At 47.7% G+C, this 14,716-nt stretch overlaps 1 protein-coding gene across 4 annotated transcripts in view; it reads right to left on the reverse strand.

The window, feature by feature from the left end:
* The window catches only part of EDA (ectodysplasin A), an 81,728-nt gene that overhangs the window by 11,075 nt on the left and 55,937 nt on the right, over positions 1-14,716 (reverse strand). For all 4 annotated transcript variants that reach the window (XM_037408319.1, XM_037408317.1, XM_037408316.1 and 1 more), the window contains exon 3: positions 3,509-3,538. In XM_037408319.1, coding sequence (XP_037264216.1) covers positions 3,509-3,538 — 30 coding nt within the window. The remainder of the gene's footprint in view (positions 1-3,508; positions 3,539-14,716) is intronic.

Below are 14,716 nucleotides of genomic sequence, written 5' to 3' on the forward strand. Positions count from 1 at the left end.
ACCAAGCGCAGGAAGGTCTTTTACCCGCAGGAAATCCGTGGGAAGGAGGAAAGCAGAAGACTGGGGATGGCTCATGGCTGGCTGGAGGGCAGGGGCAAGGAGGAGCACCCAGCCAGCTGGGGTAGGGGTCCCACAGCTCTGCACCCTGAGGACGATGCTGCCGGCAGGGAAGAGCAGGTCCCCGCCTTGCAGGCTCCTTCCAGCACATGCAATTACATTTAAATGAGGCACGTGGGCTCTCCAAGGCCTCCCCAGAGACGGAAACTCAGATGGTCTCTGCCCCAGAGCTCTGGCCACGGGTGGTCCCGCAGCCCCCAAAGGCAGCCCCCCCAGCTGGGTGCACCCCAACGGCAAGGCTGGGGTGCTCCCTCTGAGCAGCTGCACGCTGCAGCGCAGCATGGTGCAAGCTGGAGCGTTAGAAGTCATAACGAACCGCTCCACAGTTTCTCATGTTTTCCATTTTCTGATGGAAAACAGTTGCAGTCTTTTCTACCTGCTGGATATGGAGGCATTAACACAGAATCCCCCCGGCTCCATCGCCGGTCTGAGGGAGAGGTGCCTCCAGAGGGCAGTTCCGAGCTGAGCACCCAGGGATGCAGGAGGCATCGCCGCCACTGCAGTGTGGGCACCCAGAGGATGCCCTTCACATGGACGAAGGGCTGAGATGCCACAATGCCTCCAAATAATTAAATGTGCATTTTGAGCTTTGGATGGAGGGGTATGGGAAGGACCAACCCAATTAGGTGGATGAGAGCACTGAAGAATGGCCACGATGCTCAAACACATCTCATTACGTGGTCCCAGGAAGAGCAACAGCACAAGCAGGTAAGTAAAAATGACTCTTGGGCACCATGGACTGAAATAAGGTCTGCAGGGAAAGCCTGACCTGTGCTCGTTTTCCAGACCCCTGACTGAAATTATGTTAGTTCGACATCATTCTTAAAATGCAACTTTTTAACAGCTTTTATGACAAAGAGCTCGATTAACTTAGCAAAATTGCTTCAACTGCTGAAACAAAGTCAGCTCTAAGGACAGAATTAGATGACAGCAGCAGTTAGGATATGAAGTAATGGTTATTGGAATGGTTTCTGAGTACGTTTATGTACTCATTTCTCTACTAAATATTACTCTTTGTCAGGAACACAACTATAAGGAAAGAAACATCTATTTTAGTTAGCACAGTGGTGGAAATCTCTAGATGGCCGCTAGCCATGAACAAGGGTACGTGGAAATCGGCGTGGGACAACTGTGCGGTTTAGTTTCAATGTGCAGAAAACTAAGTTAAAGAAAGCACGGGTAATGAAAGTAATGCTGGTATCCTACAAAAACGGGGCAAAGGCTTAAGGGGACAAATTGTTTGCAGCAGTATTTCTGGCCAGATTAGTAGCCGTGCTTTCAAATCTGAGCTGGCAACAAGCCAGCCTTCCTCTAATCCAGCAGTTCTCCTGTTCCTCCTCGGGACAATGATTAGCTTTGGAAATGATCACCTTGAAGCAAACACCTTACCTCTTTCCCCTAAAGCACACATACTAAGTTCTTCTCACTCACATCCCCTCTGATATAGGCCATCTGAATGAAGGATCATACGCACCACGTCAGGAATCCTGCTGCTGTCACTCTTTGCTTTCCTTCCCAGGAGGGATACACATTACAGCTGGTTTAACTAATCTGTCTCAGAAATCTGGTCTGCTACTAAATGAGCTGCTAGTTTAGCAGTAAAACAATTGCACATAATTCTGATGCCGCACAGGGACACTTTATTTTCCGTGCATTCCGCTCCTTCAAGTAATTTCAGCTACTTTACTGCATTAATAGAACCTCACTTAGGAAAGTCACAAGGCAAAAAAAATAGATATTCAGTATGTATAAAGCTTTCAATTAATCTTCTCACTGGGGGGACCCCAGCCCACCACAAGCAGCTCTCCAGGGAGGGTCTCCAGCACCCACATCCCGGTGTGCCAAGTCTCCGTCTTTGCCCACATGCACTAGGCAGGCTCCAAAACTCAGAGCAGGCAGAACCAGTAAGTCTTCCTTACTCATCATTTGCCAAACAATAAGCTCTAACTCTCAAAAAAATTACATGTGACAACACCATAACATTAAACTACTTTATACAGCACTATAGCTGTATATAATACAGCTCTGTGAGAGTGTCCTGCTACTCCAGAGTTGCTACGAGTACCACAGTCACCACTTGCGATTAGTTTGGCCGATTTAACACAGGTTTAAGGTTTCAAAGTTTTGTTAGGACAAACATAAAATTTTATGCTGCTTTTGAGAGTAAATATAAACTAACCGTGACCTGTCTCAACTTCTCAGCTGTGCATTTCGAGGTTGTATCCAAGGATTAAAGGTGACCTGACGTGCTGTTGAAGTAGCACAGCCACGCAGAGCTCGGCCACTCCTGCTCCCACAGGTCCTGGCGGTGGGCTGGAGCCCCGGCTGCCTCCCAGCACGCGTGGGGAGGTCTCTCAAGGGACACAGCAAAGCACCGAACAGCTAGCTTTTCTGTTAGTTAACTACACCTTAGGTATGTAAGGCAGTAAGCAGTGAGCTGGCATTGCACCTGCCAGTGCTTCACTGCGTAGGCTTGGCCACCAGCACGCGCTGCGCGCCCGCGCCCGCTCCAGCCCCTGTGTCGGTGCAGCTGCCCACAGCGGCTGTGCTTCTCATCACCCACACCCCGCAGCGAACAGGCACTTTAAAACATGCACAGAAATGTTTTGATGGTTACAAGGAGCAAAAACCGGTAATCTGCCTGTGCTTCCCTGAAATCAAGACTGCAGCGTGCTTTTGAGGATCAGTTTATAAAGCAACTTGGATCCCTTGACTCGCTCAAGATCCTGGTAGCAAGTAGGTGTGAGAGCGACCGTAAGCATTCCCCAGGAGTCCTACGCAAGCAAAGGTGGCATCAGACACCCCACAGAAACACAGGGCTGCCTCCTGAATAGCCCAAGTCGCAACACTCATCCACACATGTTTTAAAAAACATCCGTTGCAAAAAGCTTGAGGAACAAAATCAGACAAAACACCCATGGGGCCGAGCAAAACTCAGGCCAGACACAGAGCGATGCTCCTGAGGTTACGGCACATCCAGAAGCGAGATGCAGAGCGTTTCTGCACTGACTTTGGTGGGTCTGAAGGAGACCCCAACCTGCAGCAAGCGGCTCCCGATAGCTGGCATATAACTCAACTCTGCTCAACTATTTAATTATAGTGTCTTCAGGATTACTTCTATACAACATCATTAACGTCCTTTGGCTTTTAAGGAAGGCTTCAGCGAGCACCTGTGCTGCCCTGCCACCGCTGGGTCACACCGTCCTGCCACAGCAACATGGGGACATGGGAGCAGCGGACGGTCTGCACCGTGGGACCACGCACCACGTCAGTCCCTGCCCTGCCCGGAGAGGGAACCTCTTGCTGGCTTCTCCTCTGGGCTGGCTAAAGAGAATTCGTAGCTGGGTAACATCAGCCTGGAAAGGAAAATGAAATCAAAACTCAGACTTACCCTTTTTCTTGTTTTTCACTGAACTTGGACCTACAAAGAAAAAAAACCAGAAAACTAGTGAAATTCAGTTATCATTTCATCTTAGAAAATCCCCACTGCCATCAACACCCACTGAGCCTCGGGGTATCTTCTCCAGAGCGGGAACAAAATCGGCAACAAAACCAGTAAGCCAAAGACGGAGAGCCTTCTGCTTCCTACGAACAATTACAGCAAAGTTGTAACGATTTTACCAGGACCCAGATCTGCTTTACCCTCTCTCAAGCTAGCAACCCGTGGCTGGTGTAGCACAAGTGAGTGAGTTTTGGTGGGCAGCTCTCCCCTTTGTTGCAAAGACAGTGAAGCCACCTGCTGATGGCCAGCGGCGAAGCTCAGGTGACAGATGCTCTTCAGCTTTGAGCCAGAGCTTTCCTCCCAGATACCAGCTCAGCAGAGCACCGCTCAGAGCTTTGCCCACAGGCTGGCCATATGTACCCCCTGGGGTCGCTGACAGAAGCACAACACATCAAACCTCCAAGCAGAAGAAATCCTGAGACTCAACAGCAGCCATTTAAAAATACAACCCTGGGCAGCAGATTATTTTTCCAGCGGACAATGGACGCATCTGTGGTCTCTGCAGCCGTACCTGAATTGTCTTCAATAAGCCTGACGTGCCAAGCTTAGCATTTACAGCTGGCACACTTCACTCCCCTATGAGCACAGGGAAGAAGAAAGTTAGCATGACTCGGCCCTCAGCTGAGAGCAGTAACCCAAATTCTTGTGAGCCAAGTTGTTTAAAAATAATAATAAAAGTCTAGGAAAAACAAAAGCAAATAATTAGTATGAACTAGCTTATTTAAACAATGAGAATACAAGCTTCCCTAGCAAGAAGTGAAAACATTTATAGTGAATCTGAGAAACATGACTTCTTGAGCAGAAGCTGAAGCGTGAAACATGTTCCATCACTTCCTCAAAAATTAATCATGGATGGGGATGAACTGCAAAAATCCCCCAATATTTCCTTGCTGTTCATCAGTGAAATCCCTCTAAAACCTGTGTTTAAACACACACCAAAGACTGAAGTCACCTTTAACCGAGATACACTTGTAACGAATGGAAGGTAATGAAGTTGCTCCAGGGCTGCAGTGGTAGAGAAAGGCAACAGCACCGGAGTGCCACATTCCTGTGGCTGGTTAGAGGAAAGATGCGAGCAGGACCCGAGAAATATTCAATAACCTTACTGATGCCTTTTCAACGGGAATATGAATTCACCCACACTAAGCTGTTGGGTCACAGGAAAACTGTCATAGCATCACAGCCTGGTTTGGGCTGGGAGGGAGCTGACAGCCCCCCGAGCCCCAACCCCCGCCAGGGGCAGGGACACCTCCCACCAGCCCAGGTTGCCCCCAGCCCCGTCCAGCCTGGCCCTGAGCACCCCCAGGGATGGGGCACCCACAGCTGCTCTGGGCAGCCTCTGCCAGCGCCGCCCTCACAGGAATGTCTTTATTATGGCATTATCTAATTTACTATTCCTGCTAATTTTAATACACAGTATTAAAACACGTCGCTAGGACAACACCTCGGTTTCTAACAATGCCAGCCCCAGCATTCTGCCAGGGAGCAACACCGAAGCCAGCCAGCAGGTCCACCACCAGCAGATGATCTTCAAAACCTTTGATGTGTGGCAAAATCGACAGGCTCCTCTTTTGGCATTTTCTGAGCTCCGCCGATGCAGAATGAGCCGTGATCACACCGGTGATCTCCACCGGCCCTCATCCTTGGCATCAGCTAGTTAATAACATTTTCAGTGAAGCAAAAAAAAAAATTGTCTGGAGGATTTCATTTAAAAAAACCCAAACAACACAGCAAGCTAAATGCAAGTGCTGTGTATGTGTCTCTTCAGACCTCGGAGTCACGAGAGTTTATTTCATGTTATATATATCACACCATTAGTGCTATAACCAGAGTGAAAGTACAAATAGCTGCGGCGAGCCAAACACATTTGAAATGGATGGAACCAATTAGCTTCAAAGATGAATGGGAGGAATGAGAACCACATGCGATGTCAATGTTCACAGTCTATATTACAACACACGCATCTGTTCCAGGCACGGCAGAGAGAGATGTTACGGCTGTGCAAGTGAATCTTTCGACAAACACAAAAATACTTCTGACATGAAAAAAACACAGTATTATTAGCCTTGGGAGCTTCTGAGTCTCTGGGGTTTGCATCTGTTCGTCTCCCAATAGGAGGGGGTGGATAATTTAATTGTAGCAGGGAGCCATAAGGTTCATCCGATATGCCAGAAGACAGAATTTTCCTCATTTTTGCTCAAAATGGTAAACTCATGGGCTCTTTCTCAATTTAGTCTAAAACAGTAACAAAGCTTCCTAGTGAGTTTGAGAAGCTGAGTGCCCTCGAAATAATCAGCCCTACGTTCCCCTCAGGATGAAAGGTGCTGAGGCACAAGGCTGGAAAACTTTACTTGCCATACGCTGCCCCAATAGCTATGTGCAGAGGAGAAAAAAAAAAAAAAAATGCTTTCTGCCATGCTTCTCTGAGGCTGCACCCCAACATTTGAGCAATAAAGCTTGTTAAATGCTGCAGTGGTTGAACACGTACCACCCACTGGTTCTCTGTTCATTGACGAGGCAGGTTACATACCTGCAAGTCAGGCAAGCGTTAAGGCTTTCCTGGAGCGTTCTCCTACATTGTTAATCCCACCTCGCCATCCCACCTCTCCAGCGGAGGGGCTCCCCGTCACAAAGCCTTTTACACTACCCACATTTATTGACTGTCGTTTCACGGAGACCATTAGATGACCTGATTCCAAGGAAGGTCCACAAGAAGACGCTTTTTTTTTTTTTTTTCCCTCTCCGAGATACAGATTATAGGCGTATGGCACTATGTTCCTCAACTGCATCAAAGCCTTATAAAAAACCAAGTTACAGGATACCTGCTGCAGCTCTGGAGTCCACAAGTAGAAGGAAACGGATTTGACTTGAAGGATTCGGTTTGACTTGAAGAACTCTCCACTGACAAATGTGGCCTGCTACCGCTCTCTGCTTTCAGGGGCTTCTCCGCGGTGCATCTGCGGATCTGTTCCAGTCCTGCTGGGACCTGAGAGCAACCTGACCGGTCAGCTCTTCCCCAGCACCTCTTTTCCCTTCTTGACAAAATGAACCTTGAGTTTGCTTTTCTGGCATCACCTTTGCTCCTCATGAATCCCTTTAAGTATCTATCATGAAGGCACTAGAGGTCAAGTTCACAGTCTTGACTGCTGGTACTCAGCGTGACCGCTACCCAGGCACGACTATTTTTCTCCGTATGTTTGCACTTGACTTTCGTACTTCTTCCTACTAATCCCCCCTGTCCCCCACCTCCTTTCCGCGTGCTGTCTGCTCGTGTTTGGGGCCAAACCAGACCCCAGACCTAGGGAAGCCCATCCCCTTCCATATTTCCTGCCTTTCACCTGAAATTAAGTTTATGCTTATGCTCTATTCCCTCCTTGAAGGAGCTGTCAGCTATCCTCAAGCCCTCGCTCCAGCCTTGCTTTGCAGAAGAAGGGAAGTTGACAGGGCATGTTAACAGAGAGGAGGACGGGGATATGAGAGAGGACAGGCTGGATGGCTCTGGGTAATAAGCATGGAATGAGATTCAGTCATACAAAATGCATAGCCCTACGAATTATGTATACGTGGGGAATAATAGACTTTTCTGCTGGGTGGTGGAGCTCCTCAGATGGAGCTGTGGAGGACAACGTCTGCACATGTTGAGCTGCTGTTGCAAAGCCAGGAAAGGCAGAAATACAGAAACATGGCTCAGTGGAAATACCTCTGGCAGACATGGGGCAATATGGAAGCTACGCAGTAGGTGGGGGTGAAAATCCTGGGAAAAATGCCGCCAATCCTGATCATCTACACACAGAAAAATGAATTTAAATGAGAACAGTTTCACAGGAGGGCTCCTGGGAAGGTCAAGAGATGGTCAGGCTGAGCTCGCCTGGTTGGCCATGAGCACTGGGGAAGGCTGTGGTGATGGGCATGGAGGGAGAAGACCTGTTAGGGCCTCAAGGACAGCGCTGGCATGTCCTCATGTGTGCAAATCACTCGCCAAGACTAATAAGCTGGGAATGAGAAGGCTTCTTTTAATCTCCAGGAGCAGCAGCACAGGTCTGGAGGGGGTCTTCTGGCTCAGAGCAAGCCCTTCGCTGTCACGGGTCACTGCTTGAAAGTCCCTCAAAAGTTCATCAGTCCCTCTGGAAAGCAGTGAGGGTACTTTTTGCCTAGCTACTAAAGACGTAGCTGCTAAGCTATGAAGCAGGCTGCTACCCCGACGTGAGAAGTTCAAGCTAGCTACCTGATATACTTCTAAAATTTATCATCTCTTTCATTGGATTTCCTGTAGGAAAAGCCCACCGACTCCTGCTGCAATAACTCAGGCCAGCTCTGTCAGCTGCCGGCCCAGCTCCGCAGGGCAGGACGGGGCTTCCCTAGCAAGAGCAGAGCAGCATCACTGCGAGCTGGCCTTTTGAAGACCCTGGCTCTGAACAGGGCTCGGGACCTAGACCTCTCCAAAAGCTTATTTTCCACATCTGTTGGGAAAATAAAAGGGCGTGATAACAGAAAGGGAGGGAATACAAAACCAGCAAGAGTGGTAAGCTTTGAGGGAAAGGTACAAGCAGGAACAGACAGCTCTGTACGATACCAGCCCCCCCCAAGCCTGCCCGCAGAGCCGTCCCGCTGGGCAGGGCTCCAGGCGATGCCAAGTCACTTCTAGCAGAAGCGCCATGGCCACGTGTTTCAGCAATGAGCCCACTTAGACGCAAGCTTCTCACTTAAGCTGAAGGAAATATTTGCAATAGATGAGGCTTTTGTTGTGTAAAACCACAGCTGTGGCCCAGCAAGCACCAGAAGACATCTAACCATGCTTCAGGGAGCAGCTTCTAGCCCCCAGCTCCTGCAGCCCCAGCATCTGCTGGATCATTTCCAAGCGCCTCAGAAAAAAAACCAGATGGTGATGCAACCCAAGGATATTACACATGACATGTTTGCTCTCATAAAGATTAATAGAGTTTACTTTCCCCCCCGTCCCCAGTTTTTCTTTCTGCACGCTACACGCTGCTATGATTTACTATAAATACAAAAATATCAAAAACTTCTTTAGGACATATGCTGATATAAATAGTATATTAAAACCCCCCTGCGTTCACTTATTAGTTGTGTGTGTGGATTAACAAGAAATAGTTTAAATTCCTGCAAAACAGTTCAAACTGGTTTTATTGATGGGAACAGATCTTTGTAATTACGCTTATTTTATATAAAACATATAAAAGGTTGACCATTATAGAAATCAGTCAAACAAAGGACGAATACCTGGGAAGGCTCCTGAGCTTTCTCAGCTTCTCAGTTGCCAAGAGCAGAACAAAGTCAACGCGTGCCACCACCATGTTCTAGCAGCATCCGCGTTCAGTTCAGAGCAAAGACATCTACTGATGTCTTCAAGATGTTCAACCAGTTTTGGAAAGGTACACTGCACCCACCACCATGCCCTCTACAGGCTGTGCCATCCCGTTTTCATCATTCATTGCTTGCCCTAAGGATTATTAAGGCATCCCTTTTCCATCTTCCCAGCACTACGTTACTACAGCTTATCATCAGTCTTCTTACCTAAGCAGGACTCTGGTTTGGGGAATATGCAAGACCAGATCATACAACTGAGCCATCTCCACATTACCATCACTGCTCTACCCTTGAGAGATGAGAAGGTGGTGGTACTGAGAAGTTTTTCCACATCCCAGGTTGCAAACAGCATCAGTCACAAGTCTTGATGATTCATGAGATGCTGGCATCTTCCAGAAATGCCACATCACTTCTCACTCGTTCGTAAAATAAGCATAAGGTGACCTAAAGTCATGAAGTCCACAGCTACGTTCAAGATGAACATTTAATTTTGAAGACGAAAACAGAAGTGGAGAGCTCTATGTGACTTACCTTATATGCACATTTTCAAAACTACATTGTCTTTATGCACTTTAAAAAAAAAAAAAAAAAAGAGAAAAAGCAGCTTTTTCTTTGAAGTATGAGCTTTTGGCTGTAGTTGGAAGAAGAATATTAGGTTTAATAATCACTGTTCTCAACAGCTATGGAAATTTGTGTAAAGTATTTTTCCAAACCCTGCTAACCATCTGGTTTAACAAAAAGACCACTTACTACATCCCAGAAAAGCTCTAAATACTGCCCAATTCCACCAGTAACTTCTGGGGAATAGCTAGCTAGCAGAATTTGAAATGAGTTCCCGGACATTAGCTGCGATACCATTATTAATGGGGAAGGAACAGAAGCTGAGCTCTGTAGTACAGCAGATGGCTGTCCCAGGACTCAAGCGTCTAAGCCAACAACGCAGGCTGCTTCCATCCCTCATAGAAAGCTCTGACCACCAAGTGCCCCCTGCCCGCCCCCCCCCCCCCCCCCCCCCCCCCCCACTGTGACAATGCCCACCTCTCCAGGAAGGCAGCTCTCTGCCACTTGGGGCTTCTGGGAAAAAAAAAAAAAAATAAAAAAAAAAAAAAAAAGGAGGGGCTGAGCAGCTATGAAAATGCTACCGCTCCCGAGCCATGCTTGGGAATTAACCAGTCCCATCAGCTTCCACAGACATTGAGACCAGAAGGAACCACCATGAGGATTCAAGTATTAAGGAGGTGCTGCCCATCAAGCCTCCTATCAACCACTTTATCTCTATTTGACCGATCCTAAAGGTGGAGGGGGTGGAAAGAAAAGCTCAGGTGATGAAGCTGCTAGCTTCATCAAAAAAAAAATTAGGCAATGAAGAAGCTACTAGTTGCTTTGATGCAAGTTGTCCCAATGCATAAGATCAAACCCCTCCACCTTAGCCAAACCTCTGAAACTCACTTGTTTCATTTCAGAACCGGTGTAATGACACTTACTTCACTCACATGGGTACGAGATATGTAAGGCTTTTCAAATATTTTTAAGTGCAGCGTTATTAATGCCAGACTATGGTGGAGTTGGGGAAAGAAGGATGTTAGCTCCCAAACACATGCTTAATCTAGAACATGTGGTTTTGGGGGAGGTTTGGAACCAATATGTTTTCAACATTTTCAGGAAATTCGGTCTATCCAGATGAAAGCTTCTTGGACCCTACTGAAATATCAGTCAGCAATACAAATACTGAAACAAGATGAATTTCTTCCCTTCCCTGAAAAAGAAAGTGCTTCTTCACCAGTTCCAGAGAAAAAGGCAACAGAACCTGAAGAGCAGCTTTGGTATTATTACTCCAGAACATTTAGAAAATATAATAAATTATAGATCAAGAAAAATATCCCAGAAGTAAAATACATTGCACACTACTTAAAACTTCTGGCATGCCTTACCAGTGTTTTCGGGGGGGTGGGGTGGGGGGGTGGGATGGGGAAGGGAGGTCTTCTGCCAGGTGTGGAGGAAAGATGCTGCCCGAATTACAGGCAGAATGGCTGAATACAAGTTAGGGTTGTGATGTCCGCGGTACAAGGCTAGTACTAATTTCCATAAATCAGAATATAGTGACTATACTACGTAACAGAATTGGGAAGCTCATTGTACAAAGTGGGGGAAGGATGAAACAGTGGTGCTTGATATATCAGTCTGGAAGGCAGAGCCCGGGGCCGTCCAGTTTTTCTCAACCACCACCGTTGCTTCTCTCTGCTTTTCTTTCAATTTTGTTGAAATAAATTCAATTTTTGTTTTTAAACTCTTCAAAATTCATGTGTGAACACAGTCACCCTTAATTGTCTTTTTCTGGTAGCATCTTAAATTGAGATGCTCTACGATGGCATCCCATAAAACAGCGCTCCCTCTGCGTCCTTCACTTAACGGCACCTTCCTTCCAGGGCAAGGCCAAGAGTCACGCCTGGAGGACACCCCAGCTCTGCCTCCGCTGCGCGCAGGCTGCGTGCACGGCAGGAACACAAGCCCTGCATTCCAGGAGCCTTTGCTTAGTGGCAGCCCTGTCATGTTCTGGAGTTATAGGCTGCTAAGTCCCTGGACGGGCTGGGGGCCAGTTCACAGCTGACACTTCTGATACCCCACCCCTGTGCTGGACCGAACTGCCGAACGCTCACGGCCAGCCTCCTCCACCCGACAGATCAAGAAGAGTTTGCAGCTCATCTTCTACTCTTCTGAGGCACTCCCTTGGCTACATCCACTTTTTGAAGCTATTCTTCATCTCTTTTAGGGACTTTTCCTGTGTCTGCCTATGTCTCCAGGGGAAGTATCCCACACAGAGGTCTCCCCTGACACTTGTGGGACCCTATGCTGCTTGGCCAGAGGGTCTGAGAAAAGCTTGTGCATCAACACCAAAGCCTGAGAATCGCTCCTCTTGTGAGCTAGGCATGAGAGTGGCCTTCTGCTGCCTCACTGCTCTTCTCCTCTGAGCAATCCGTCAAAGGACAAGCCTACATCCATGTGTCATCCAGATGATCAGATGCTGCTCCAGGAGCTCCATGGATCAGTAGCCTGCTCCCTCCCAGTTCCTCTGATCCCATACACCAGACCCCAGTTCAAGCTTATCGGTCTTAAAAAGAAATGGAGAGAAGTCACAGCTCAGCCCTGCCCCATCCCTCGAGTCCCTGGAGCGACACTAGATGCCAGAGAGCCACAATCTCTCTTCCTCAGACAGCTTCAGACGATGTAAGATCTCATCACGTAACAGGGTTTTTTTTTGTTGTTGCCAAAGTTCTGATTTTTTTCTCCTGCCAATACTCATAGAGACATTTTTGCTGGGTTTGACAATTAAAACCCAGGACTCTTCACATCTAGGAATAATTTGGTAAAACTCATAAGGAATGGGAGGACAGTTAAATGCAAATACACAGAGACAACGGCCAACAGCGACAGTAGGTTGTGATGTAAATTATACCAATTTTTAATCGTATTAAAAGGAAAAAAATCTTTAGCTACTGCAGTTCAAGATGATCGGAACTGAAGCGTGAGCAAGAGAGACAGACCCCAGAGACCACCAGCCAACCACCTGCTTTGCTGCTCCAGGGAAAGGTGCCCTGGTGAGTGACCACCCTCTGCCCCAGCTGGAAAGGAGCAGGAAGATTGGAATTGCTCTCACACATTTACCAAGTTTTTCCACCTTAAAAAGGACAGTATGACTCGTGGGTCATCAGCTGCTGTTTGAAGGGACCCGTGCTGGAGACCCACCAGCCCTGCACATCTCCTAAGGGCTTTTTGGCATGAGGAATAACATAGGGGGCAGGGCTGCAGGAGAACCAGGCTGAAACAGCAACCATCCTTTAGAAGTCTGTCACCTCTGCTGCCGTGACCTCTGTCACGGTGCTGGTCCCGCTCTGGGGGAGAGGGCTGGATCCAGCCACCTCCCAGGGTCGTGTCCGTGTCCCCCCCCCCCCCCCCCCATCACCCCACAACCTCAGCTCAGCTTCTCCAACAGCCAGAGCTTTGCTGGAAATCACTACTTGCTGTCTTCTCAAGTAAGGCAGAGGTATCTTACGCCCTGCAACAGGAATTTCCATCACTTTATACAACGTAAAGAACAACCAAGTTGACCGATCTCCTCAATCCCATCCAGATCCACTTTGGGATCGGTGACAAGGTACCAGGACAGCCTACTGATACCATGAAGGCTCTTGAAAAAACTACTCAGTCTCCACTGAGTAGGTGCAAGCGCACCACAGCGCAAATGTGTTCATGAACAAAGACAAAATCCTGCTCCCAATTAACTACAGAGCCACTGTTGCTGGCAAAATAATACTGCACTGCCTTCTCAAAAACACAAAAACCCAATCAAACATAAATCACCACCCTTCTTAACTCCACTCCCACATAATCAGTCCCAGCCCAGTTCCTGGGGTTCACACCAGAACCTGTGGCCATCATATTTCATTTTCCGCACTCTCACTGGCTATGGAAGAAGAATATGATGGGCCTTTTGTTTTCCTTCAGGCATTTAGGTTGGATTCCAAATGCTGGATCTTTACAGCAGAGCTGACAAACAACATTACTATTTCTAATTCGAGTATCTCAAGGCTTTTTTTGGCTTGCTGGCCAGACTCGTAAGGCTTATTTTCTATACAGCACTGCACCCTATTGCTTACTTTATCAATACCACATATTTGAATTCAACAATTTAAAGCGTAGTATTACAGCTGTGTTTTTATTTTGTTTGTTTTATTCGGTTGTTGCTTAACACAAAACATTCTGACATTTTAAGTCATATCCCACTAAGATAAACAACTAACATATGTCATGAATTCCAGTAGAAATGATTCCCAAGTGGTGCTGCAGCAAGGTTTTAACCAAGCGTATGAAAGGCTCTCTTAAATTGTTTGCTGGATGTTTTAAATGCACTCTTCCCCACCACAGCTACCCATAAGGAATCAAGGGCAGGTGGGAGGAAATCTCTTCCGCTGCCTCACCCCTGCAGAACTTTACACGTTTTTCTTCCTCTCATACGTAACTCTGCCTAATTGGATCGAAAACCTCTGCAGTGTGGAACAGCTGTCTGTAAGCCATCGGTTTAATGACATGGAATAGCACAGGATGCACAGCCAAGGACAGATCTGTGTTCATATACGTTACTTGCATTTGTACGGATCAGAAAAGGGGTCTAAAGGACACCCAGGGAGACCGCACCACTCTTTGGGGGGCCGAAGTCAAGTCCCCGCAGCAGCCAGGACACAGCACACGCTGCCTGGCTCAGCCACCTCCCGAGTTTATCCACTCACAGCATCTCAGACAGATTAACGGACTTCACCAAATCCTGCTCATATTAACAAGATCAGTTAGGAACCCAACAATATTGCTATACATCATGGCCAACAAAGCCCTAATGAAAACATGCCACTGCCGTGCCTCATTCACAGCTTTGTCCCTAAAGAGTTTTCCAGCAGTGGCGTTCTTCAGCTTTGTGCAGCTTCAGCTAAGTGCTTTTCTTATGGCTGATGTATCTCGTCTGCTACAACCCAGCGAGTTTTTAATGGGTGCTCAGACAGGCCACAGCTGAAGACAACTTCACAATCCCCACCACCAGCGCAGCGGCTCTGGGTTTGGCTATTCAGTCCCGCCCCAGCCCCCACAGACAGAAAAAGAGAGTTATTGAGCCCAGGATGTGCAGAAGGCAGCCAGCCCGTGGCCGCTGCAGCAGGACCCTGAGCCTGGACCGCCGTACCTGGCCGTTTGGGAAGCTGTACGGGATCCAGCTCAGCACCA

This window comes from Falco rusticolus, chromosome 14 (assembly GCF_015220075.1).
Source record: "Falco rusticolus isolate bFalRus1 chromosome 14, bFalRus1.pri, whole genome shotgun sequence".
Taxonomy (NCBI): Eukaryota; Metazoa; Chordata; class Aves; order Falconiformes; family Falconidae; genus Falco; species Falco rusticolus.